The sequence below is a fragment of the Herpailurus yagouaroundi genome, unplaced genomic scaffold, assembly GCF_014898765.1.
Source record: "Herpailurus yagouaroundi ecotype Mexico unplaced genomic scaffold, PumYag 198, whole genome shotgun sequence".
Classification (NCBI taxonomy): domain Eukaryota; kingdom Metazoa; phylum Chordata; class Mammalia; order Carnivora; family Felidae; genus Herpailurus; species Herpailurus yagouaroundi.
This window is the reverse complement of record NW_024412429.1, coordinates 35578139-35605686: the sequence shown is the minus strand read 5'-3', so window position 1 is coordinate 35605686 and position 27548 is coordinate 35578139. Positions and strand designations below refer to the sequence as shown.

Sequence of the window (27548 nt, the reverse complement as noted above, 5' to 3'; positions counted from 1 at the left end):
TCTTTTTTTTTTTTTTTTTAATGTATTTATTTTTGGTGTTCTGGTGAGCTGAAGTTATGTGATGTAGAGCAAGACTGAGCAAGAGCAGTATTTCACTAACACACCATTAAAATTTTGTCACAAAGGATTTTGCAACTTACAAAATAATAATTTCTTATGCATGCAAAAACTGTTATAATGGAAAAAATTATCTCATATATGGTCCTCACATGTTTTATATATGGAACTAAAGTTTATTTTAAAAAAACATGATTTTATTATTTGGTTAAATAAAAAATGATTTCAATATTTCTTCATAACATGTTGATAAACACTGCATTGCTCTTAGTTTTCTACCCTAGATTAGAAATTCAACGTCAAATCTTTAAAATGGATATTTTTTTTTTTTTTGCGTTAAAAACTAAGCTGACATTTTAATGCTACAGAAAACCCTTTTATCTTCAAAGGGGCAAACTGGAAATATAGCTTTCTTAAGAAAAAGGCCAGATATAACACATATTTTAGAAAATTAAAGACATTTTAGCAAGGTATCTTAAACTAAAATGGCATATTCATCACCTTACTCTAACTGGAGGTAGAAATATGGAAGCCATCCTCTGCTATCTTGAACTGCCTCAGTCCTGATTATAATTGGGCCTTTATCATCCAAATGCTTAAACTTTTATCCAACTCACAGATTCAGAGAACTGTAAAGAAGGATCTGAAATAACTTCCGAAATAATAAGCATTTACTTTACAACAAAATTAAGTTCTGATATTTTTCTCTTCTAATATAGTATTTTTATGCACTATAAAATCAAAAAACATCTTAAAAACACAAGATTTTGTGCTTCATACTGTAATTTTATTTTTCACATGGGTCCCCAAGTAGATCCAGACACTGTTTCCAGACCTGAAGCAAAGGCTTAAAACAATACCTGCAATGATGCTCTGGGTCAGAGCCGTTAAATGAAACCAGAAATGGAATTATAAACAGACTTGTGACCAAAGATGGGCAGCCCATGATACAAACAGCCCAGAATCTACATCACACTGCTGCCAACTCCAAGATTCTTCTGAAAAGAATGGCAGAAAGTACAGCAACAGATTTCTTTTCCATGTCCAAAATCCTAAACATTAAAAGGTTACCAGATCATCTTGGACTTTTAGCAAGTCACGTAAGCTCTCTAAAACTTGAGTCCCTCAACTGTAACTTACGGGTGTGACACAAGATCATCCAGAGTTAACACTGAAGTTAAACCACAGAAGGAACATTCCCTCTACCAATGAAGGAAGACGTGAGCAAGCTCAGCTTATTTCATGGAATCTCTTTGTCATAAACATGCAGCTTCTGTTTACTTTGAAAGGTGAGCTTGAATGACAGTAGAAAAAAATCATACAAATCTAAGTCCACAATGAACTTGAAACCTACACAATTCAGCAGTTCATAACAAGATGCTCATCAGAGCAAGCTGTCCTAGACCCTTATCAGGCAGAGATGCAATGTGAGATAATTATGAGTGAAATGATGGAATGCCTATGATTTCCTTAAAAAAACAAAAAGGAGAAGTGTGAGAGACAGGATGGAACGAGATTAGAAAAATAGGTTTGATCACTGGAGATGGGTTTATGGCTGTTTTCATGAACAGTAAGAAAAATCCCATAACAAACAATTAAATATACGTTTACACACACATAAATACCAAATGGGGGGGAAAAATCACACTTACAGTTTTTGTACAATACACATGCCAAGGTCCTGCTCTGGGAGATTCTGATTCAGTGAGTCCAGGGAGTGAGCCAGTCAGGTTTTGTAAAAAATGATACCACAAATGCTCTTATTACATACTTTGGATGAGATACTATTAATCTGGTCTTACCCTTCATTTTATAGAAGAAATTAAGACCCAGAGAGAGAAAATGATTTGTCATTAATGTCTCACTGCTGGCAGAACTAGAGCTATATCCTCACGACACGAGTTCGAGAATGGGATGTGGTTGGCGCATGTGTGCATGCATTTGTGTGAGACATCAGTTGCAACTGCAAGTTGAAGGCTATCAGAAAGTGATGATTTTTAACGGCCTACAAAGTCAGAACTGACTTTTCAAATGCAAAACGCTCTGGACCTCCATCCAATGTTAACCTTACTCGGCCTCTATCGCACTACTAACCACGTCCTTTTACCTACTTGACTCTTCCTCGTGAGGCTCTAAGATGCTATAATCTTAACTTTCTCTGGCTTCCTATCATTTCTTGGTCTCTTTTACCAGCTCCTCTTCCATGGCCCACCGCTAAAATACTGGATCCTTTGGCTTTAACGGCAATCTCTCTGCTAATCCCAAAAGCACACCTCCAGCTCTGGCTGCCCTCTGAGCTTCCAGCCCATGTAGCCAAAGTACTGTCACACCGGCAAGTCAACTACAAACGTCAAAAACTGACTACCTCATCAACAGTGTGCTCCTTTTGCTTAATGCTTTAACTCAGTGATATAATTACCCAAAGTAAAATCAGTTGAGTCTTTCTAGATTCCTCCTCATTCTACACTCCTCATATCCAATTAGTTTCTACATCTTGTGGGTCATTCTGGCTCACATTTAATACTTCCTTCCAATCCTTCTGCTGGGTGTTGGCATTGACCAGGAGGACTATGATAAAAGCTATATATTAAACGTATGTTAATAGTGGCTGTATAGGGGTGGCTGGGTGGCTTCATTGGTTAAGCCTCTGACTTTTGATCTCAGTTCAGGTCGTGGTTTCACAGTTCATGAGATTGAGGCCCACACTGGGTTCTGCCCTGACAGCACAGAGCCTGCTTGGGATTCTCTTTCTCCTTCTCTCTCTCTCTGCTCCTCCCCCACATGTGCTCCCTCTCTCTCAAAATAAATAAACTTAAAAAAATAAATAATGGCACTATTACATTTTCATTGTATTACTACACATTAGCCCTAGACTAGGATATATATCCTTCCAGAATTTTTCTGTGATATTAAAGAAATAGAGAATAAGAGTAAAGACACCCAGATTTAAGGATATATAGATTTGGATTCAAATTCCAGCCCTACCATTTCCTTTTTAGATAAGCTTAAGTTATTTAAGATCCCTGATCCTCACTTTGTCAGTAAAAAATGAGACAACTGCACCTCATTCTTCAATGAAACTGCACCATGCCTGATCTCTGGCAAGCATTCAAAATTATAATACTACCCCTTAAAACTATGGCAATATTCATGAATTTGTAACTTTTCTTCAACATATTATGAGTATCTTCTGATGTCATATATATACACTTGTATTCCCATGGTATTTCATTACACAGATATGCCATAACTCATGTAACCAATCATCTCCACCCTTGTGGATTACTTCTAATTCTCGTCAGTATACGGAATATGGCAATGAACTTAAGCATAACTATTTACATGGCTATGTTATTATTCCCTTTAAAGGAATTTCTGAATACAATGAAGAGCATGGTTTTCAGGCCTCTGCCACATGCTAACTGCTCTCCAGAGGAATTCTACCAATTTATGTACTCCTATCAGCAATGAAATTAGCTGGCATCTCCTGACTAACCTCCCATTTTTCACTGCTCCAATCTTTCCTTCACCTGACATCACAGCAGCTATTTATTTTTACCTTAGAGAGAGAAAGTGCACATGAGTGGGGGGGAGAGGGGCAGAAAGAGGAGGGGAGGGGAGGGGAGGGGAGGGGAGGGAATCCTAAGGAGGTTCCATGCTCAGCACACAGCCTGACACGGGTCTCAATCCCATGACTCTGGGATCATGACCTGAGCTGAAATCAAGAGTCGGACGCTCAACCAACTGAGCCACCCAGGCACCCTTACAGCAACTATTTTAAAATTTACACATAATCATGTAACTCCTGTGGTCACAGCTTTCCTCAGAATAGAAGCAGGCTCCCCCTAGTGACGGATCCTGGCCTTCCTTCTGCCCCTGCTCTCCATGCACCTCACTGGCCACTATGCCCTAACCTTCCCACTAAACACACCCAAACATTCCTCCTTATTTATCTAATACACATCTTACACTCAACACACCCAGACTGAAAACTGTGATCCCCCCATCAAGAGGACAATTCCAGCCTTCTAATTTCTCAAGCCAAAACCTTGCAGTCATCTTTTACTTCCTTTTCCTACAACTCTTATCATTTCAACTTGAAGAAATTCCAATGGATCTAACTTCAAAAAACACAGAATCTGACCACTTCCTCTCCAGGACTAACATCCTGGTCTCTCACTTGGATTAAGATGTGATCCTCTCCCCATCTCTGTTGACTCTCCTATAGTCTATTCTCAACACAATCATCCAAGGGAACATTTATTTTTTAGTTATTATTTTTAAAATAGATTTTTTAATTTGAAAAAGAGAGAGGGAAAGTGTACAAGCAGTTGTGGGACAGAAGGAGGCAGAGGGAGACAGAGACAGAGACAGACAGAGACAGAGACAGAGACAGAGACAGAGACAGAGACAGAGACAGAGAGAGAGAGAGAGAGAGAGAGAATATCTCAAGGAGGCTCCACACTCAAAACATAGCCCAACCCGGGGCTCAATCCTAGGACCCCAGGATCATGACCTGAGCCAAAATCAAGGGTTGGACGCTCAACTGACTGAGCCACCCATGCACCGCCCCCCACCAAGGGAACATTTTAAAACACAGATTTTCAAGCTTTTGCTCAAACCCTGCAATGACCCCATTTCACTCAGGATAAATTCAAATTCCTAAAGATGTAAACCACTTCCTTGGTACTAAGGAGACATTTTATTAGAAGAACCACTGAATTTCTCAGAAAACAAAAACTCAGAAAGACTAACAGCTAATACATAATAAAACGAAGATTTAAATCCTAAGTCTTAAAATGACAATATGGCTTCTAACGAGTACAGAGATAACTCTCAGACCAACTCTCAACTAATTAACTCAACGAACAAACTAAAGAAATCCAAGTTAACACAAATCCTTTGTAAATAACAAAATCATGTAAACGTTTCATCTCCAAAACACAACTTTTAAATTTTTATCTAAAGATTTAGTTTTTTTTTTTAAACATTTATGTTTAGGAAAGCGCAAGCTTTAGCAGGGGCAGAGAGAAGGGGACAGAGGATCTGAAGCGGGCTCTGCACTGACAGTCTGACAGCAGTGAGTCCAGTGTGGGGCTCAAATTCACAAACTGCAAGATCATGACCTGAGCTGAAGTTGGATGCTCAACTGACTGAGCCACATAGGTGCCCCTAAAGATTATTTAAAAGGTACAGCATAAATGCTTTCTTGGATATATAACATAACTCAGAGAATCACATTATAACCACCTTACAAAAAAGACAGGGCTATGAAGTCACCTGAGTTAATATGAATAAGCAGAGCTACAAAGCAAAATGATATTCACATATTTGTAACAGTGTTAGAGTAAACGTTCTCAATTAAACAAAAATGAAATGTCAAAAACCCTTTCTAATCTAGAAGATCAAGCCTTCCCCCCCGCCCACACACAAAAAAAATTGAACACTGTTTACAATTCCCCTTAATTAAATTTTATGTTCTTAAAGATACTTTAAAATTTGACCAAAAATACTTAATGCCAAAAATTGTTATTTCATAGTGGTGAGAGCTATAAATATAGAATATATATATACACATATATACGTACATATATTTTTTCACAATTACTAGATCCCTAAGTAGGCCAAAGCCAAAAAAAATCAAAGGCTGATAATTGCATTTCCACATTATTCCACAAGATGTCAGCATGTAACTGAGTAACCTCAGTGGTGGTGCTGGTTGTGCAGGGTGTCTCCACCTTAAACAGAACAATAGAAACCCTTTCACATCATGATCTTAAGTTAGAGCTTTGATAACTCACTTCTCCAATGTGTTTTCATGTAGTATATTTTCTTATCTTAAACCCAATTCTTAATATATTCTTACAGCAGTTTATAAATGCTCGTATTTAGAAATTTCTTTTGTGAACATTTTAATTTCCTTCATTCCAACATAAATCTCACCAAATTCTTCCAGGGATCCAATTAAGAGCCTTTAAGTACTTACTGAAGTCCAGGAAGGATCCTGGTCATAACCAACCATTGGTCTGTTTGTCTGGGTTATTTTCCCCCATTTTACAGATGAGGAAATTGAAGACAAAAGATCAGTGATTCATAACAGGGACTCTTCCCTCAGTAGAGATTACACATTCAGTGGGCAACTGGAGTCTGCAGAGTCCTTTGTGTGGGTGGGTGGGTGTTGAGACACTCTCGTCTTGCTCTTTTCCTTTGTTTCCCATTAACAGCTCATATGCTGAGTCATCAACACCTGAGCAACTGTTAATACTGATCATTAGTAGAAACACAGTTGCCATTATTGAGGCCTTTACCTTCTAAGTAGTACCAAGGCCCCGAAGCAGATAGAAAGTCATACTACAGAAACATATGAAACACTTTTCTTGTATGATAAGTAAAAACAATACTGAAATCTGCATAAATACACATCTTCAAGTTTTTCTTACATCGTTTGTACTCTTATCTTGCTTTTCATATTTTTCTCGGTCATAAGCCATTTTCTTCAGCAGTTTCTTCATGGCTTTTTTATCTTTTTTATGATTTTCAGTATTTTGCTTTCTCACTTGGTTGACAATAAACTTGGGAATCTATGGAGAAATAAAATCAAGTTTGGGAAGGAAAAAGAAATGGCACAATTTTGAACTATGGAAATAATTATTTTTTAAATTTAGAGAGAAGTAAAGGTTTTGTCTATTTGATAAGACTATGCCATTTTACACTTACTCTTCATGAAATATGCAAAAATGCATCTCTTTCTCATTCACTATGAGGACACAGCATCCACATGAAGTAACTTACCTCCCATTGTGTAAGTAAGGTTCAGAAAGAGGCTTGGTAAAGTTCAAGGTCATAGTGGGTATCTTCTATGCCTCATATGCCAAAATTAGAGACTGCCTGACATGAGGTGACTGGCATTAAGGGCCACCACCTTGATGGTTGGTCCCTTTAGCAGCCACCTGTCAACAACCTAGCCCTTAGCTAACCTGCAGTCCCTTCTAATAACTAGCCAGCCTCACTTGTTAAAAGGGAAAGAAAAACTCACCAATAAATGCTGAGAGTTATCTAGCAACAATCTAGGAACAAATGATTCTCAGAAATTACAATAGCAAAAAGAAAATATTTTAGAAGTTACCAAATTGAAATAACGAACCATTCCTGGCATTTTAAAAACGGAGATTCGGTAAGTGGACATTTTTTTTTAAATTTCAGTGTAGTTAACTTACAGTGTTCTATCAATTTCAGGCGTATAGACACTTTTTTAATTGCACTTGAAATCACCTCTGTTGGTTAGCTTTTTAAGGAAAATACAACCATAAAAAGTCTTTAGAATCTAGATATCATCACTCATTATCAGAACTTAAAGAGATATACTTACTGTCCACAGAAGTTTTTGATACTTAATCAATAAGTGCATGATATTAGCTGTCCCAGCTGCCATTACAAATTCTCGCTGTTCGCTGCACTTCAAACCCAGTGCGTGACACATGAAGAGATTTGGGGCCATGACCATTGCTACATTCATAGTTGTCATCTTATTTTTGTCTCTATTGTCTATAACCCTTTGGAGAAATTCAAGCAGGGCCTAAAACAGAAATAGCTCTTTTGAGATTTGTGTTCTCATGAAGATAAGAGATTAAAGCACTGTAGCATATGGGATTTTTACTTAGTTAAAAAATAACAAGTTGTGCATAACCACAGTCAACTAGCTATATCCAATGGGCCTTGTCATCAACAGTTCTCCATTTGGGTAACGGTCCGAGGTGGTGCTTTGTTTCTACCAAGGGCTATGGCCCTGAGGAATGAGGCGGGCAGGACACACATCTGAACTAGGCAGCTGGGAGAGGAATGGAGGCAGATGTATCAGACCTAGAACCTACCAGAGCCACGGAGCACTGAAAAGCAATTTAAAATATCATAGTAAGATGCACTTGCTTCAGGAAGAGCTTCGCTTTTATCTTTAGGAATTCAATATATATATGTATATATTCAATATAATATATATTCAATATATTCAATATATTCAATATATATTCAATATAATATATATTCAATATATTCTATATATATTGAACTAGGGAAATAATTATATATAAATATATATAAATAATACATATATAAATAATATATATATTATATATATATTTATATATATATAAATATATAAATAAAATACATATATATATTCCCTTAGAATGGCTTTAAGGTACTCAATAGCTAGCTGACATGAAATCTAAAAAGAATGGAGACTGTCACATGGAAGAAGGGGGAATGGAGACACAAAAAGAGAAGAGAGTTTTGAAAAACTGAATGGGTAAATAAAAAGGAACTTCTCACCCCAACGGGTTGGTGATGCCACCCACTTCCCACCTCTGTTGTCAACACTCCTGTGTCCTCTGAGCCTACCCTCCATAAAGACCACAGGAGCTTACTTCACCCTCCTCCTTTCAGTTCTTCTTTTCCCTTTATCCTTGATTTTGGTCTCAAACAATCACAATAATAACTACACAAGTATTCAATGTTTTCTGAGTGAGGGAGAGGTTGCTTTAAGCACATCGCCGATATCACCTCACTTACTCCTTACTGGAGATAGAGGCTGTAATTATCCCCATTTTACAGATGAGCAAACAAAGTGTAAGAGAATGTAAGTAATGTGCTAGAGGTCAGAGAGCTAGCTAATGCTGGAGAAGGTCCATTTGGCTTTCCTTTCAGAACTCTTAAGTACTAAAAGACTCATGTTTTCATATTTAGCTTAAAGTCCCTATCTGTAAAGGGTCAAATAAACTGTACCAAAGTGGAAAAAGAATAACAATAAAACTGTGTTCATCTCTCACAGGATTTGGACGGGGGTGGGGGGGGGAAGCCTGTGTTAACAGATGGATCTTAAATCAAGTAAAGCTGCTATATAGACCTCAAAATTTTGAAACAAACTAAAGGCACAGCCTCAATACCTAGCAATAAGATTTATGTATCTAATTTCTGGTATAGTGCTCAGAAAGTTAAATTGTAATCCAAGCATAAGGCTATATAGAAACAATACCTTCTCAAATGAGAACAAAAGATTAATTGGTGAGGTTTGGGGAAAAAATTTTAATTTTGTTCCAGAGACCAGAATAATTATTCAGGTACCAGTGTATCTCTTTCTTTACAGAGCATAAATTACAGAGATTAGGTAATAAACCACTTTAATTGTAGCGCACATATGCAATAAGATTATTCAAACTATTACTATTAGAATACTAGAATGTTGTGTTTCTGGGTATGTAGATATGAAATTAATAAAATGTTAGCCTCGCCTTTGTTGAAAGCACTTCATCTTCAGATATATTTTCTCTTTACCTGAAAGAGAACTGTCCTTTTTATTTATTTATTTTAAAAAAATTTTTTTTTCAACATTTATTTATTTTTGGGACAGAGAGAGACAGAGCATGAACGGGCGAGGGGCAGAGAGAGAGGGAGACACAGAATCGGAAACAGGCTCCAGGCTCTGAGCCATCAGCCCAGAGCCTGACGCGGGGCTCGAACTCCCGGAGCGCGAGATGGTGACCTGGATGAAGTCGGACGCTTAACCGACTGCGCCACCCAGGCGCCCCTGTCCTTTTTATTTTTTTATTATTGTTTTTTAAAGTTTATTTATTTTTAGAGAGAGAGGGAGAAAGGGAGACAGCACTCAGCCACAGAAGAGAAGGAGCACAAGCAGGGGAGGGACAGAGAGAGAGGAAGAGGGAATCGCAAGTAGGCTCCGTGCTGAAACTCACCATTCGTGAGATCATGAGCTGAGCCAGTCACTTAACTGACTGAGCCACTCAGGCACCCCAAGAACTGCCCTTTTTAAAAAAGTATCTGTCACCAGTCTGGTATTACACAAGTATCACTGGACCTACTCCTTGAAAACCCAGCTTGAGTCCCAGCACAGTTAGCTATTAGCCATACGTGATTTTGGGGTAAACTTTTGCTCTCTCTGCCCTTTAAAGTCTTATTTGTTAAACTGGAATACGAATTCCCCAGCCTACCAGGAGTGGGCAAGACGATGTGTATAGTTAACTTCTTCAAACTAACTAAATGACTAAATAACTAAATAAACACCAATGATTATATTAACATGGATGCCCTGTTGATAACATCAGTTTTCGTTATTCCTCCAAAAGTAGTTATGATCAACGATTCAAATGAACAATAATTCAAGGCACAAAAAGCAGTTTGCCCAAAGACACCTCTTTAGGCTTAAAGTAGGACGTGGTGTCGGGACACAGTAATGCCTCCAAACCACTCCATGTGCTATAGTAACAGTCTACAAAGGTCATACACAGGATCCCATCTCTCTGAATGGCAACAGAAGGAGCAGCCCGAGGCTCATGAAAATTGGGGAAGTTTGCATTAAGCTTCTGGAAATTACCTTGTTATAGAGCTTTCCTTCACTTAGAACTAAATGTAAGTGGTTTATTTTCTTGTACATATAGCATATTTGTTTCAGTGTTTCTATTATTTGAATCTGTGTTTTAAACACTCATCAAGGCTAATTAAGCTCTTAAATAAAGCTTAATTACTAAATTTACTGGGTTTGTTTTCATTTTCCAATTTTTTTTTAACATTTATTCATTTTTGAGAGACAGAGAGAACAGAGTGTGAGCTGGGGAGGGGAAGAGAGAGAGAGAGAGAGAGAGAGAGAGAGAGAGAGAGAATCTGAAGCAAGCTCCAGGCTCTGAGCTGTCAGCACAGAGCCCGACGCGGGGCTCGAACTCACGGACCGCGAGATCATGACCTGAGCCGAAGCTGGATTCTTAACCGACTGAGCCACCCAGGTGCCCCTTCATTGTCCAACATTTTATCCCCCAAAAAGTATTTCCCACCTTATTTACAAAACTGTACTCCCATAACCTTATATGCAAAAATTAAACATATTCTAAAGTTTTAAAAAGAAACATTTTTTTTCAAACAATTTTCAAGAGTGTGCCTGGGAGTCTGAAGGCGAATTCCAAACTTAAGTTGAAGACCAGCCTTGCCCGATAGCAACCATACTGGAATAAGTGTTTGCTCTCACAATGATCTGAACTCATTTGAATGCAGATATATTTTAAGTAAATCATGTCTTTTTTTTAAATGTTCCTGTTTATTTATTTTTGAAAGAGAGAGAGAGAGAGAGAGAGAGAGAGAGAGAGAGAGAGAGAGAGCAGCAGAGGGGCAGAGAGATGGAGGCACAGAATCCGAAGCAGGCTCCAGGCTCTGAGCAGAGGGCTTGACACAGGGCTCAAATCCACAAACCATGAGATCACAACCTGAGCTGAAGTCGGATGCTTAACTGACTGAGCCACCCAGGGGCCCTAAATCATGTCTTTTCAATTCCCGCCTTATACTGGTCATTCACAGAGCCATCACAGACAGGTACCTCTATGTGAATAAGAAAAATGATGGGTTCAGTTTCTCTTCCTGGGCGGTTGACGCCCTGTGTCAGGCCAAGGCCTACAAACAGACTGGAACTCAGTCCCTGCTCTGTCCTGAGCCACATGTCCCCATCTCAGCAACAGTCTACCTGTACACGGCAAGCCTGGTCACACAATGTTTAAATGTAACCCTTACTGGAGTCGGCCCCTGTCTCCAAAACCCCACCCATTGCCTCCTTCTCAGTTATGCATGTAACAGTCAATGAAGAAGATTTTTTTTTCCCCGACTTAGTAAAGGGAGTAACTCTTTGGAAGCTCTCCTGTAGAAGAGGCAGGGTTTTTACCCCAGTAATCCTCATAAACTCTTCCATCCAGAAAAGTTGAGTATTAACATCCATGCCATGGGCACGAAAGAACTATCATTCACCTAGTTTCTGTTCAAGGAGTCTCAATGAGGTCCAGGAAAACTTCCAACATTTACTTACTGGTTTTGTTTTCTTGACATGAAATTTCGTGGCACGATTTTGTAACTTTAAGTAGAAAGAAATGTAGGAGGTAAAGGGGCATGGGTTCTACCCTCATCTACATAAGTTTCTTTTTCTTAATAGATCTTACCCCCATTCTACTTTATTTTTTTTAAGTTTATTTATTCTTGAGAGAGACAGAAAGAGAGAGAGGGAGAGCGAGTGAGCAGGGGAGGGGCAGGGAGAAGGAGACAGAGAATCCCAAGCAGGCTCTGTACTGTGAGTTCAGAACCTAACATGGGGCTCCAACCCATGAACCGCGAGGTAAGACCCGAGCTGAAACCAAGAGTCAGACACTCAACCAACTAAGCCACCCAGGTGCCCCTCCCCCCAAATTTTAAGACAATGGCAAAACTTGGGGTACATACTCTTTCTAAAATATTTTAAAATTTTTCTTTCTTCTGTAAGTTTATAATTAAACCTTTACAAATGCTCTACAAAATTTTGCTGTTACAAAAATAAATCAATGTGGAACAATCCACTGATCATTATAAAAGCCCCTGATAATGTTTATAATAAATGGTATTAAATCATATAGACCAAATCAATTTGAAATGATGATGTAAATCAGAAACTCAGGGTAAGTCCTTAGAGGAATAACTAGAATTGGTTTGAGTTGGTCTATCTTTTGGCTAAGCAAACATTTCAAAATCATTATGACTTATTTCAAACTCTATTGCATAGAACCACAAACAATATAACATCTTTAGGCAACAGGTTTGCTTGATGAGTCTTACTTTCTTTTTAAACATTCATTTTTCAAATTACTGTACACTCATTAAATAAAATTTGGAAAACGTAGAAAAATAAAAAGGAAAAACCCCAAGGCACCCATGTTTCTATTTAAAAAAATGAAACCTCACTCACTGGTTTTGTAGAAGAGTTAGAGCAAAAATTAAACACCTGATAATACTGTTAATATGACTAACTTACTAAATACATTAATAAAGAGTTAAAAACTTCCACCATCTATCCTTAAAAAATCGGTGTTTTCTTCATAGACTACTAGCAATGTTTCCATGAAAACATCACATTGTTTTGCCACAAATAATGAAAAATTACTTTGCCTAGTTCTGAGGGATATTAATTTTAATATTTGAGGTGGGGAGAGGGGGGGAGGAAGAGGGGAGAGAGACAGAGAATGTGCCAGCGGGGCAGGGGCAGGGGCAGAGGGAGGGAAACACAGAATCCGAAGCAGGCTCCAGGCTCCAAACTGTCAGCACAGAGCCCAAAGCGGGACTCGAACTCACGAATGGAATCGTGAGATCATGACCTGAGCTAAAGTCGGACGCTTAGCCAACTGAGCCACCCAGGCGCCCAGTTCTGAGGGGTGTTTAATGTAAATGAATCTGCTGACCTTCAGGGTGTCTCTGTTTGCATCGGGCAGGAGGATGACAAGAAGGTTCAAAGCCTGTAGTTGTTGCCTCTTGGTTGGAAGATCTGCAAACAGATTAAATAAATCTAAACTCTTTTCTTTACCCAACATTTTTTTTACTTCCTTTTTTGCATTTTGTAAGAAAAAAGTTATTTGGCATAAACATCACTGTGAAATGTAAGACACAACAACTGAGCAGCGAGCATTCTTGAGTGTGTTTGAGAGAGATCAGGAGAAACAGCTGCTGCTTTAGAGTTTCCCTCTCCCTCGGAATGCTCACTTCCAACTGTGATCGTATGATGAGCGGCCTTATGTTTGCAGACATACAACAGCGCTTTGGAAATCATCTTAACTTCTGCGTGATAATCACTCCCCAACGAAGAGACACAGAAAGTGGGACCTTCTGTGGTAAGGTGTCAAGATGCATCTGTAACACTGAAGTTTGTTTCTTTACTGGTGAGTGAACACATTACATAGGAAGAGTCCATCAATTCCAAAAGGAATATGAAAAACTGAGTCCGAAACACAGTAAGTGGTCACCATACATCCATGGAACGAATGAAAAAACCAATCAGCAATGACCGAGTTGAAGCGGTACCTTATTAGCATTGATATTTATCACTTTTTATTAGCCCTTAACCCATATAAGTAATACTCAGGGATATTTGGAATCATTTTGGTATTTTGTTCCTCAGGAATAAATTTGTGCTTGAATCCATTTCCAAAGAATATATACAAAACAGTATAACTTAACCATTACAAATATTTTAAACAGATGAGGATTTCGGTCATGTCTCCCCCTAGAAATTCTGAAGAAATGTTATGAAATGACACATGAGAATCATCTCAATATTATACACTTGGGGAATAGCCTGGAAAATAACAGAATTATTCAGCCATAAAATAAAAAGAACAATATCTTGCCACCTGTGACAACATGAGCAGACCTTTAGGACATTATATGAAGTAAAATACGACAAAGATAGATACCATATGATTTCACTTATAGGTGGAATCTTAGAAGAACAAACAAAACAAAAACAAAAAAATAAGCTCATAGATACCAAGAACAATTGGTGCAAGCCAAAGGCAGGGGTGGTGAGGGGGCAAAACAGGTGAAGGGTGTCAGTAGGCACAAACTTGCGATGTAATGTACAGCATGGCGACTACAGTTAATAACAATGTATTGCATATTTGAAAGTTGCTAAGAGAGTAGGTCTTAAAAGTTCTCCTCACAAGAAAAAAATATACTGTGACTATGCGTGGTGATGAATGTTAATCAGACTTACGGTAATGACCATTTTACGATATATACAAATACCAAACCATTATGTTGTATCTAATGTTATAGGTCAATTATATCTCCATTAAAAAAAAAAAGTTGGAATCCTCCCCCGAACAGGTCTGGTGGAGCTCACCATAGTCATCAACAGTGGCCCCCGTTCACTCTCGAAAGTGTCCCAATTTGGAAGTTAAAGATAAGGCCATTAGAACGTAGTGGTGGCTTCTTTCCTTTACAGATGGCCTCTAGGACTAAATGGAATAATTATGCCAGTACATAAACCTTAAAAGATCCCTGTATTCACTGGAAAAGAATCAACAACTATTTGAGACATTAATTTGGAGCTTGCCCAAGACCACGAAACAGCAAGATAGGAGGTGTTTGCAGCCCTCCATCAGGGAGGCAGCCAAATAATTTGTTCCATGTTTCTGCGTGACAATTTCAGAACTTAATTTTTCAGGAAATAATCACAGACTCTGCCGCATCTCCCTGTGCTTTTATGATAACTGGTAATCCACAGCTTCTCCAGTAAGTGTTGCTTTTAACACTTGGCAAGAAAAAAAAAAATGTATCAGATTTTACGTGACTCGTTCTATTATAAAAGAAATGTGAAGTTCCAGGTTTTAACGAGAAAATATGTTGTATTTCTTGATGGGCATGCAATTAATCTGTACCTGAAGAGAACATTCTGTTAACCGTTTACTCAGAGACGAGTATTTCTAAAGGAAAAGGAAAACAATGTGTGGCATTCAAGCATCGTTGACAGTGAGTCAATTTGTCTACCCAAATATATCTGGTTACATCCTTTGGGATGCAAAGTGTCATTAAAACAATTAATATGGATGGCAGCAGGACAAGGACTGCTCCAGAGAGAGATGGCACTTACTCTGGACAGCTTGAAAGGCTTTCAGATACTCTACACTCAGCAGCGGCTGGGGCAGCTCCCGGATGAACAGCTTCAGCAGGCTGGCCGCGTCATGCTGCTTGACACTTTCCCAATTAAACGTCCCTTCATAAAACTTTGCTTCTAGTTCTTGGCAAAGATTCTGAAAGGCAGAAGAAGAAGAAAAAAAAAAAAAGCTACAGTAAGTGTATTTTTTTTTCCTGCTGAAAGTGTGATCCACTTCCCACTTTACAAGAGATTGTACTCTCTCGAAAGAATCTGAAAGTACTTCTCTGTCACTCAGAAAAATACTATTCCGCCAAGCATACTTTTCTAATGAAAAATTATACCCATGGCCCCCGAAATGCAAAAACGGTATACATTCTCCTGGATATGCAACAGACCCTAAGCAGTAAAGGTTTAATTAAAAGATTAGTTAAGGGGTGCCTGGGTGGCTCAGGTCATGATCGCAAGTTCGGGAGTTCGAACCCCCCCCAATGGGCTCTCTGCTGTCAGCGTGGAGCTCACTTCGGATCCTCTGTTATCTCTGCCGCTCCCATTCATATGAACTCTCTTTTTCCCAAAAATAAACATTAAAACATTTTTTTATTAAAAAAAAAAAAAGATTAGTGGAAATAGTCTTTCCATCTGGGGGGCTTTATGTTAATTTTTCACTCAATTTTTAAAAACTCATTTTTATCAAGTCTGTTTTAAATTATTTAGAAGTACATTACATAACAAAATACATAATCAATCTTGGGGCTGTAAGCAGAAGGCTACCTCTGATTAGTCACCTCTGGGAAATGGAAAACCAAATTCTACAGCAAATGAGGCCTGAAAATACATCAATATACCTGTCTTGGTATATTGGCTTACTTATGGTAAGCCGTAAGTGACACAGCCATCCTGCTGTTAGCTGTGGAAAACAGTCGGAGTCCATGCAAAATTAGAAATACCAAGTTCATTTACCTCAAGGACTCCATAAGATTTGCCAAATTATTAGTAATCAATTTAGTTTCAAAATCACTATTTTCTACATGCATTTCACTGTGGCATAAATCTTATTATGTTGGAAATCCTTCCAAGTTTCTGTCACGTCCTTGATTATTTTAAACTGTTCTCCCAAAGAATATTCTTCATTTTTCTTGCGAGGTGAATTTAGTCCGCTTTCTCTTCCCAACACAACTCTGCCCTCTACTTATTTTTGTAATTGGTGAAATACATAAAGGTGAGCCTAGAAATGGGGAGGAGGGGAAAGAGAGGCAAAGGGAGAGAGGAAGGGAAGGAGGGAAGGAGAGAAGAAGTAAGGAAGAGGGAGAGGGAAGTAGGAGAGGGGGAGGGGGAAGGGAGAGGAAAAAGGAGAGGGGGAGGATTGAGAGGGAGGGGGAAGGGCTGGGGGGAGTAGGCAGAAGAGTATAAAGAATTTGGTGGGGCTGGGGAGAAAGACAACCAAAAACTTTGCATATTATCTTTAAATTATTTATAATGGACCAGCTGCTGCATAATTTGGGATGTGACAATAGGCTGGGTTCAAGAGTTGAGCCAAATGAATCCACTTAATTGACCTTCTTAGAAATTACATTTCTAAGAGCTGGTCTGCCAGCCCTCCAGTCAAAAATGTAAAACATGCATTCTGTTCACTACCCTATACTCAAGGAAATGTGTTTACAACTCTTAGGAGTTGGCCATCACATTGTGCTAATTAGTGAACTGAGAAGCGGTATTCTTGCCGATGTGGGTAATCTGAAGTCACGCTACCTGTTTCTGAGGGATTCTTTCTCTGTAAGAGGACGTGCTTCTCAACAGAATTTATCTCAGAATCACACACACTATCCATGTTTGACTGTTGGTAAAACAAAAACAAAAACAAAAACAAAAACAACCAATGGCACCTAATCAAACGTACACGGACCCCAAAGCAGTGTCAGGGACCTCTGTGAACCAGACACCAAACCCACGGGACACAAGCTGAATGAAATTTGTGAGCAGGGTATATGTATCAGGTTACTTGAATCTGATTAAACCGAGATCACCCTATGCAGTAAGAGCCAAGTAGGCCGAAACTAGCATCCTACATTGAGGAAGCTTATCAAAATAAGCAGATGATGTGAACCGTGCAAGGTATGAATACTAATTCCAGTCCTGGCAGTCCCACAGCCTCAGTCACAGGCAAAGAGCACGTGCGCCCACCAAGAGTCGTTTCTCCGATTCAGTTCTAAAAATGTCCGATAGAATAGGTCTTGAGGAAACGAAGAGAAAATCTCTCTTCTCCCTATCCTGTTTTCTCTTGGATTTGCAAATTCTGGAAGACTTGTGCTCTTCTCAGGTGAGAGCCAAAGCTGACTTTGGAGAGGAGACTGTTAGTGGCTGCTAACCAAAACCTCTTCCTAGACACGTTTCCCAGATACAGCCACAATTTCAAGCATGAGGCCCCTGTAAAATGCAATTCCCCTGGGACGCTGATGTACTATGCCTCATCTACAGGGTGAGTCCATCTTTACATGCATTTACTGGATGCTTTATCCCCAGAGCAGGAGCTGGGGGACAGGGAGAAAGGCGGAAGATACACAGCATCCCAAGAGAGTGGGAACAAGATGCCATCTTGCCAGAAAAGGTGACAGGGGGAGGGAGGAAGGGCAAGCCTGGGAATCACCTCATCTCTTTCACAAGCCAGGCTTGGGCTACCTGGCATCCAGTGAGACAGGAAGTATGAAAGTCAGGATAGCAGTGGGGCAGAGTCTCATTCTGTCAGCTCCCAAAGACTTCTGTATGGGGACTATTGTCATGTCTCCTGCTCTGCTCCCCTGCTGGAGTTTATCATCCTGACTTTTTAATCTTTTTTTTATGTTTATTTCATTTTTGAGAGAGAGAGAGAGCATGCACAAGTTGGGGAGGGGGACAGAGACAGAGAGCACAAGGAGGAAAGGCGAGAGAGAGAGGGAGACACAGAACCTGAGCTGTTAGCAAGGAGCCTGACGCGGGGCTCGAACCCACAAACCATGAGATCATGACCTGAGCCGAAGTGGGACGCTTAACCGACTGGGCCACTCAGGCGCCCATCCTGACTTTTTTCAATTGCTATTACTCATGCTGACTAAATCCACCACCAGTCCCCCTATTGATACTTTGACTCATCATGTTCTCTTTTCCTGAGAAGGATGAAACTACTCATGTCTTTTTGCTTGTTATGCTTTTGTGCCTATTCTAGGCTTGCACAGCAAAGACATTAAAATTATTTGCTTCTTTATTTATCATGGTATTATTACAGCTAAAGTGATTCTGAAGAGAAATCAAAACCTATAAAAATCAGCAGAGACTACATAAAACCAAATATAAACTGAATGTTAAGAAAACAGAAAACTAAATACAAACTGAATGTGAAGGGTCACCTGGGTGGCTCAGTCAGTTAAGCATCCTACCCCTGGTTTCAGCTTAGGTCCCGATCTTACGGTTTGTGGGATCAAGTCCCAAGTCAGGCTCTGCGCTGACAGCGTGGAGCCTGCTTGGGATTCTCTGTCTCCCTTCCTTTTTGTCCCTCCGCTGCTCAAGCTCTCTCTCTCTCTCAATATGAATAAGTAAACCTAAAAAAAATTAAGCGGTTTTATGGTTATACATGGGAAGAAGGGGTGGGGAAGACAAGTTACCTTTTAAAAGGCCAAAGCTGTCTGTGCTGACAGCTTAGAGCCCGGAGCCTGCTTTGGATTCTGGGTCTCCCTCTTTCTCTGCTCCTCCCCACCCCCCTCAAAAATAAACATACATTTAAAGTATTTAAAAATAAAATGGCAAAGCAGAATTAAACAACACTGGTGGAACTCAGAGATCACCTTGATCCTAATGGCAGCTCCGGGTATTCTTAAGAGACCTTCAGTTTCCAAGCCTCCCTCTTCAATCCGAGAAATCAGCTGCGTAGAAACAGAAGAACATTCTGACTTGGGTATTCTTGAGAGGTACAATTCCAAATTTAAGATCTGCTTCACATATAAATACACGCAAGCTGACGTGCAAACTGGGTTTCAGCAAGTTTTAAATGCTATGGCGCTAGCCCTACCCTGCAAACCAGTGAAGCCCCGAAACTTTACTCACAAATTAGAAAAAGTTGGGTTTTATTCTCCTTTATTACAGAAGTGTATAATTTCACACAACAGCTGTCACACTCTAAACAAATGGAGACTGAAGATGTTCATTGTTTAAAAGCCACTGAGACCATCCATTTCTTCTGCTTTTCCAGAAATGTATGTTCTGCAATCAAATAAATCTAGGAAATTCCAGTACTTGCACATTTACATCTCATTTTTGGTTTGTTTGAAATAATTATTTATGGTATGAAGGAAAAAAAAAACGGTTTGTGAATATTCATTTTTAAGCTTTTAAGCTTTTGGTGGTAAACCTAAGTAAAAACAGTTCTTGTATAGGGTTTTTAAATAGTACCTGATACCCAATGAATACATATAGGTCTGTCTCCAGAAACGCATTAAAGTAACAAATTTTTTTTTTTTTAAATAATGCCAAAACCTACAAGATTAAGGCAAATGGAGAAATTACAATGGCATACTGTTGGAAGCTTAGGAAGATGATTAAAAAAAAAGTGCTTAGTTTCTTGGCAGAGTGATCTTCCAATTGAAATATGTATTCCCTGGGCAGTGCCCAAAGGCTTTATAGGGGGTACTCTGCTATTTTAAGGAAATCCATTTCCTTGTCCTCAGGTTAAATATAAGGCAATTACTAGTATCAGATAGGTTTTCCTTCCTACCACCCACCCCTTTCCACAAGTCTTATAACTTCACAAAAGACAAACCTACTCTTCACTCATCCCCAAACTTACTAAAATCTCTCTGCACACCCTAAGACATAAATAAAATCTTCCAGAGTGCCAAAGAATGTAAATTTTTATCTTTTTTTTTCCCCCAGAGAAATCTCCTTTAATGATTTACCAAGGCTCTATAAACTGCACGAAACTTACTGCTTCTCCCTTGCTTATACAAATGTCTACTAGGAGCAAAGCATGGTATCATAAAATGAGGTCTCCTGACCTTTGTCTAGATGTCCTGAAATCAGATATATTGTACTGTGTAGACACTGGAAGGGAGGTAATTTTTCTTTAATGACCTCACTTCTTCTATCCCTGGATTATGGCCAAAGAATGCACTGATCTTGGGGGAGTCAGGTAAGAATAAAGCAAAGAGTAGTCTCGAAATTCTCCTAAGGATTTATTATCAGCTGAAGAAAGAACCATCCTTGACCAGTCAAAGCAGTACACGATTTTTAAAAATTCAACTGCAATGTTTTCCAAGATCACATTTTTCAATTACGTTAGCTAGTAAACCCACAGCAAACCTTTACATGAATTATCTCAGATGAGAAGGGCATTATTCAATAAAGGATTTAAAACCAAATTTATCAAATAAGACCATGCAAAATTTATTCACTGTTCAAGCAATTTTCATTTTTATTTCATCTTCTAAAATGTTTAAAATGTTCTAGTGGCAAAAAATAAAATTCTGTGCTAGCTGCTACAGCAAATTAGTTCCTAGCAGTAATATATGCCTTCCGTTTTCATTAAATACACAGGAAAAATGGATAATTTCTAAATAATTGACAGTAAGTCTTAAATTTTTATATTTAAGTTCTTTTCATTATTCTCTAATGTGAAAGAGCAGCATTCAATAGAGATATGCATATATATTGCCTCAAAGAATGCCATGTGTTTTTTTCATATTTCTCTCTTTAAAAGTAACATTTTTATGGGGCACCTGGGTGCTCAGTCAGTTAAGCATCCGACTTCAGCTCAGGTCATGATCTCACACTTTGTGAGCTCGAGCCTCGCGTCGGGCTCCGTGCTGACAGCTCAGAGCTTACAGCCTGCTTAGAATTCTGTGTCTTCTTCTCTCTGCCCCTTTCCTGCTCACGCTCTCTCTCTCAAAAATAAACATTAAACGTTTTTTTAAAAATAACTTTTTAGCTACCACATTATATAGCATTATCAAAATATAAATAATATTCTATAGCACTTTTACTTTCAAGACTTAAAAATGAAAAATAACTATATTGATCTATATTTTAATCAGGCTGCTCTTTAGTAATTTATCCTACAAGACACATTACATAATTTATCAATAATGTTCATACTATTTCCCAAGAGAGATTACATACTTACACAAATTTATGAATTGAAAATGAAGTCAGAAGTTTTTGACACAAAGTATCTTTGATTTGGCAGATTCCTGTGACAGTGAGAATTTGCCAGTTTGTCAGAATTTTTCTATAGATAAAAATTAAGAATATTTCTATTTCCCTAACTCTTTCTGAGACTACAGTTTAAACAATGTGTCTCTGAGCAAAAACAAAACAAAACTAACAAGAAAACAACAGATATGATTCACAGATATTAGCTAAGCTTTGTTAAAGCCCTTTTGGGGGTATAATTCTTAATAAATAAAAAAGTATAATCCTCTAAAAATTGATAAATCTTTTTTTGCAAATCAGTGACTTCCAATTCTTTCCTTTGTACAAAATGGAGGAAATACCTAATTGGGGTGAGAGTTGATCACTCAAAAAATATTTTTCAGTGACAGATGACTGTATTTTTTGTGCTTATAATTCAGAGGGGACGCAAGTAGAGGAGTTTTATCTAAGAGTAAACTCTTTATACCCTTATTTTTTATGTGAACAAAAAGACTTTAAGGCTATTATCTAACAACTTCAAACTGGTCGGAAGCCTGAGTCTTCAGAATGTTGAAATGAGTGACAGAAATGTAAAATAATAAATGAGAAAACAACTCCAAGAGAAAATCACAGGGGACTGCATTCAATCCTCAGCCTGATCAGGAGACAATTTCCGAATTTCTGTGGGGACCAAAGCTTACTCTTCACTAGTATGATGGTGAATTTGATAAAAGTCCAGCGTGAGTCATCATTGGTTATTTGGTCAAACACCAGCCTAGATGTTACTGTGAAGGTATTTTTTACGATGTAGTTAACACTTAAATCAGTACATTCTGAGTAAAGCAAATGACTCTACATAACGTGGGTGGGCTTCATCCAGTCAGTTGGCAGCCTCAGCAGTAAAGACTGAGGTTTCCCAAAGAAGAGGCAATCCTGCCTCAAGACTACAACATGGAAAGCCTACAGGAGTTTCCAACCTGCAGGTTTTGGGCTCAACGCTGCCATTATCACCTCTGGCCAAGTTTCCAGACTCTGGACTGCTCTATTTCAGATGTGCCGTTCCCACAACGGCATAAGCCAATTCTTTAAAAGAAATCTCTCTGTACAAACATGCATACACACACAACACCTTATCGGTTCTGTTTCTCTGGAGAACCCATATCCACTTGGAAAGGATGCTGCTGAGATCCTTGCTCCATACAGTCATCTGTGGTGGTAACGTGCACCTTTTACTTAAACTGATGTGAATACATGGCCCACATTTGTTAGCATCTCCAGCTAATCACAGGCACGGTTGACAACTATCCACACAGATACAAGGTCTACAGGCAGGGACTGGCAGAGGCTGATGAGTAGAACACATGGCGTGGAGCAAAGATCATTAGGAGAAACAATGAGCTACAGGTTTGGGTGTAATGGTGAACATGAGGAATAATGCAATCAGAGGTTACTAGCTAAGACTGCTAATGATTGGTTTGGAAGAGCAGAAGAATCCGTGCCAAGGAGACTAAGCTTTACTACTGAATGAGTTTGTTGAGCCAGCCAATTGTGAAAGTTCCCACTGCCACTCTTGCTCTCCCCAGAGCTTTCAGAAATTGTGATGTGCTGGAAAAAATCTACAGCTTGGGTAGTCCCTAACGGATCTGACCTACCTTCCTCGCTGTAGCATTCCTGGCTTTTATCACCTAGAATCTAAGTTTCTGAACACTGATGGCTCAGAGATTAGACTGAAATTTTTATATTGCCATAGATCCTCCCCTTATGAATAATTGAGCGTGGATCACACCAGTGACTTGATAGTTTAGCAATCACTTTCTAATTCTACTTTATGGTTTCTTTGCCTATTTTGGAAGTAGGCACTAGTAAATTAAATTGGACATCCTCACTGTAAATAGGAAAGCTTGGGAAATACATACAGGCATGAAATATTCATGAGGATACAATTCCCTAGAAACTTATAAGCAGTTCCCACTCCTGTGTATTATAGAATTGAAATCTCAATTATACCAAGCTAGCTAATATAAGACAGGAAAATGATGCCAGGTAATCACAGTTATAGTAATAACACAGAAAACATCACCATGAAATAAAAATTATGAGCCCTTGAAACAAATTTGTTTCCTGAATAGAAAAATCAAAGTACAAAATAAAAGAGCACATCAATTGGAAAATGAGATTATAATATTATGAATGCCAAGGAAAAAAACTTCTATTAGTTCAAGTATGTTCTCTCTATGCTGACCCATCTAGGCTTACTTACTTTTTGAAATATCAAGGGTATTCGAGTTCCTGGTACTTTCCTCTGATCTTGTTCTAACAATACTGTCAATGGAACACAAAAAAGACCAGAATCTGCAACAAAAAATAAAATTTCTTAATTTCCGTCAATCTACAAAATATTAATGCAAAAATATTATGTCAACAGACTTCTGATGTAGTCATTCAAACACACAACTATTTATTGAGAACTTCTAAGTGAATGACAGTACCTAGCCATTATGTATACACATCTCAATAAGAAAATCTTGACCCTGTCTTATATAGGAATCTAACAAGGAAAGACAACTAAGCAAATGATTGCAAATAATCATCAAAATAATTAGAAACCTATAGGGATGCCTGGGTGGGTCAGTGTGTTAAGCATCCGACTCTTGATTTCGGCTCAGGTTATGATCTCACGGTTCAGGAGATTGAGCCCTGTGACAGCCTCACGCTGACAGCACACAGCCTGCTTGGGACTCTCTCCCTCTCTCTCCACCCCTCCCCTACTCGAGCACGCATGTGCGCACGTGTTCTCTTTCTCTCTCAAAATAGATAAACATAAAAAAAAAAATAATTAGAAAAGTGTAAACCGCCAGATAAGAGAAATAGTGCTATAGGAGTATGCAAAATATGCAAATAATTTACTAAAGGTAATCAAAAGTTCTGGTTAAAGCAAACGTTACTCATCTCTTTCATACTTAATTGACATCTAACATCCTACAATACAGAAAAATATAAATTCTTGCTTTTTGAGAAATCAGCCAACATTATGATCTTGTTCTACAAATGTTTTTCTTTGGAAAATATAGATATTTGGCAGTCTTAAATTGAAATTCATAGTTTTATATATTTGGGAATAACTCCCCATGAAATGAAAGGCAACAATTTATAATTTTTCTAAATTAAAATCATATGCATTCAGTCTGGTGTGAGCATAACTTCTGCCTAGCACCTCCTACCCCACCCCCATCACTGAATGTACAGTTAGCACAGAAGTGTGACACACATCATCAGGGGAGATATAAATCATTTGTGAACAAGGGGGTGGGGGTTGTACTGTGGAATGAGGACACTGAAAACTGACTCTCTATAGAGATGCCACTCAAAAGAATACCAGTAACCCAAAAAATAATTTCTAGTTTAGGAATTAAGAAAAAATGTAATATTCAAAAATGTCAGGAGTCCAGTTTGGGAGATAAATCTATTAGATAAGATACAAAAATATTTAAGAAACAGAAAGAAAATCTATTCTGTTAATAGTTAACGTTCTTAATGAGAATGGCTTATTATTTCTCTCTCTGTTAGAAAGCAATTCTCAAACATAAAAAAGCCTCTCTAAGCCATTTTAAAAGTCCTGAGTACTGAGTCACAGCTATTTAAATTATATTTCTATTTTATAGTTGGAAAAGGCTTTGTGACAAGTTTCTGAAAAAACATCTAAAGTCTTTCATTATCTATAATGGACTTGTGGAAAATCAGAAGCACCATTTAACTCAGAAATTCACCATCTCAAGCCTTAAGCTAAAACACTCAGAGGAACTGAGCACAGAATGAGGTCTTCTGGGGCCCAGCATGGGAGAAAGGACCTTGAGGGTAGATATACTTCATTCCTACAGAGAAACTGCCTCTAAAACTTAAATCAGGGAAATACGTGTCTTTATTAATGTTACCATAGTAACTCAATAATCCTAATTCTTGGTATCTCTTTAAGGGAGCACTTAAAGAAGAGGTCAGAGATTCCTAAACAGTTAAACTTTGTCAATAGAGAATTATCTGGATTTCCAGACCAAGAATTGAGAAGATGTCTGTTCTCTATCATATCATAAAAAATAAAGTCTGTTTATATAATGGGTAAAGCAAGTTGCTACAAAAGAAAAACACATATCCACGATGAGTATAGTTTGGTGGTGTTATGGCCACAATGGCATTATTTTCTTAATATTAAGTGAAGAATGTTTTTTGCAAAATAGTTAAAAGTAGAATGTAAATGAGCAAAGAGGCTACTAACCACCCTATGTATTTCCCATCAAATGAATAAGCAAAAGCAATCGATCAACTACCTTCAAGTTATTTTTCAAGATCTGATTTTGGAAATAAAGTAGTTTATGTACCCAATGTACTTTTTAAACATACTATTTTCAAAGGAAAGAACATTTGCGGAAAGATTCCTTAACTTAGGATTTCCTTCAAAGGTAATTAAGTATTTTATTACCTCTTTATTTTCTATAGTCCGGGAGAACGGTGTATGTTTATCAAGTTTCAAGATTTTTGAAAACAACGTTTTAGAATCTGAACTTCGGATGTATTCAAGTGTCAGTTTACTTTGTAGGTGTTTCCCCCTCTAAGAATACCACTCAAAAGGTCATCTTTGCTACTTCTGAAGTAAATCTAACTGTTCTTTATTTCAAAATTACCTTTTGTTTTGACTTTCACAGCTTTTTGTTGCTTCAGTTCAACACCCAATACATCGTAGAGGGCAGTCAGCTCAATTAGGGCTAAATGGCAAACCTTCTTCATGTCCTGGGGTGCCAGGTCACCAATCTTGGTGGTACCCGTTTTGTCTTTTGGCAGTCTGAAATTCTAAAATAAGTACCATTAATAAAGGTTTATAATATCTAACCCTTTTAGTCAAAGACGACTAAACTGTAACTGTACAAAGAAGCTATACTCAAAGTAGTGACAATGAAAGCTATGGCAGAATTTCTATAGTCAGGATGAAGAGCCATCTTGTCATGAGGATGGTCCTCAAACCTATATCGAGTCAGTATGTGAGGTATGACAGACGATGCGACCAGACTATGTACTAGGAGTACTAATCCTCGTGGCAAAGAGGACAAAAGAGATGGTAAAACTGAAAAAGAACTCTAGTTATTGACTTTTAAGAACCAAGGAAGATTAGAAGACCAACCATGAGTAGGAGGAGGAGGAAGAAAAAGAGGATAGAGCCATGAGTGAGTGCTTACAATGTACGAGGTACCCTTTACCTACATTCTGTCATGTGTATTATAGGTATAATGATGTGAAATAAATAATATTTATAATACATATTAAAATATTGTCATAAAAACCCAGATAAGGTAGGTACAGAAGGGCTGTAGAGCACTGGGGTGACAGGGAGAGCAGAAGGGATACTAACAGCATGGACGTTAAAGCCAGAATGACTACCACTCATCTAGCTACTGACTAGCCACTAACAATCTGGCAACTGCTTAACCACGGTTTCTGAGAACGGCAGAAGGGGAGGACAGTGGGGAGGAGGAGGGGAGAGGAGGCAGGACGAAGGAGGAGGACATAGGTAGAGGGGAGAGGAAGAGAAAGAGAACAGGTAGAGGGGAAAAGGAGAGAAGGAGGGGAAGAAGGCCACCTAGTTCAGTGGGCTGTAGTGACGTTTAAATGCCTGGCACTTCCCAAGCACCTTTATATTGTCCCTATCATTATTACCTTCACCACTGAATAAATCAACTGAGACTTAGAGATACTACTATCACAGGCAAGTAAGTGGTGTTTTGTTGTTTCCTGCCTTTCCCAAATATTATCTATGACCTATTCAGCCACTTTTAATATTAAATGCATTAAATATAAGAAAGCACAAAGTAAAAACATGAATTTTGCTAACATATTTAAGACAAAT

The 27548-nt window shown here is 38.4% G+C and overlaps 1 protein-coding gene across 5 annotated transcripts in view; it reads right to left on the bottom strand.

Annotated features, from left to right (window-relative positions):
* Nucleotides 1–27548, bottom strand: part of ARHGAP18 (Rho GTPase activating protein 18) — a 192357-nt gene that overhangs the window by 11124 nt on the left and 153685 nt on the right. For 4 of the 5 annotated variants that reach the window (XM_040449237.1, XM_040449239.1, XM_040449240.1 and 1 more), the window contains exons 6-12: nucleotides 26332–26497; nucleotides 23916–24007; nucleotides 19318–19395; nucleotides 15497–15656; nucleotides 13311–13393; nucleotides 7427–7633; nucleotides 6498–6638 (exon numbers count right to left, since the gene is read on the bottom strand). In XM_040449237.1, coding sequence (XP_040305171.1) covers nucleotides 6498–6638; nucleotides 7427–7633; nucleotides 13311–13393; nucleotides 15497–15656; nucleotides 19318–19395; nucleotides 23916–24007; nucleotides 26332–26497 — 927 coding nt within the window. The remainder of the gene's footprint in view (nucleotides 1–6497; nucleotides 6639–7426; nucleotides 7634–13310; nucleotides 13394–15496; nucleotides 15657–19317; nucleotides 19396–23915; nucleotides 24008–26331; nucleotides 26498–27548) is intronic. The other variant, XM_040449238.1, reaches the window with a different exon arrangement.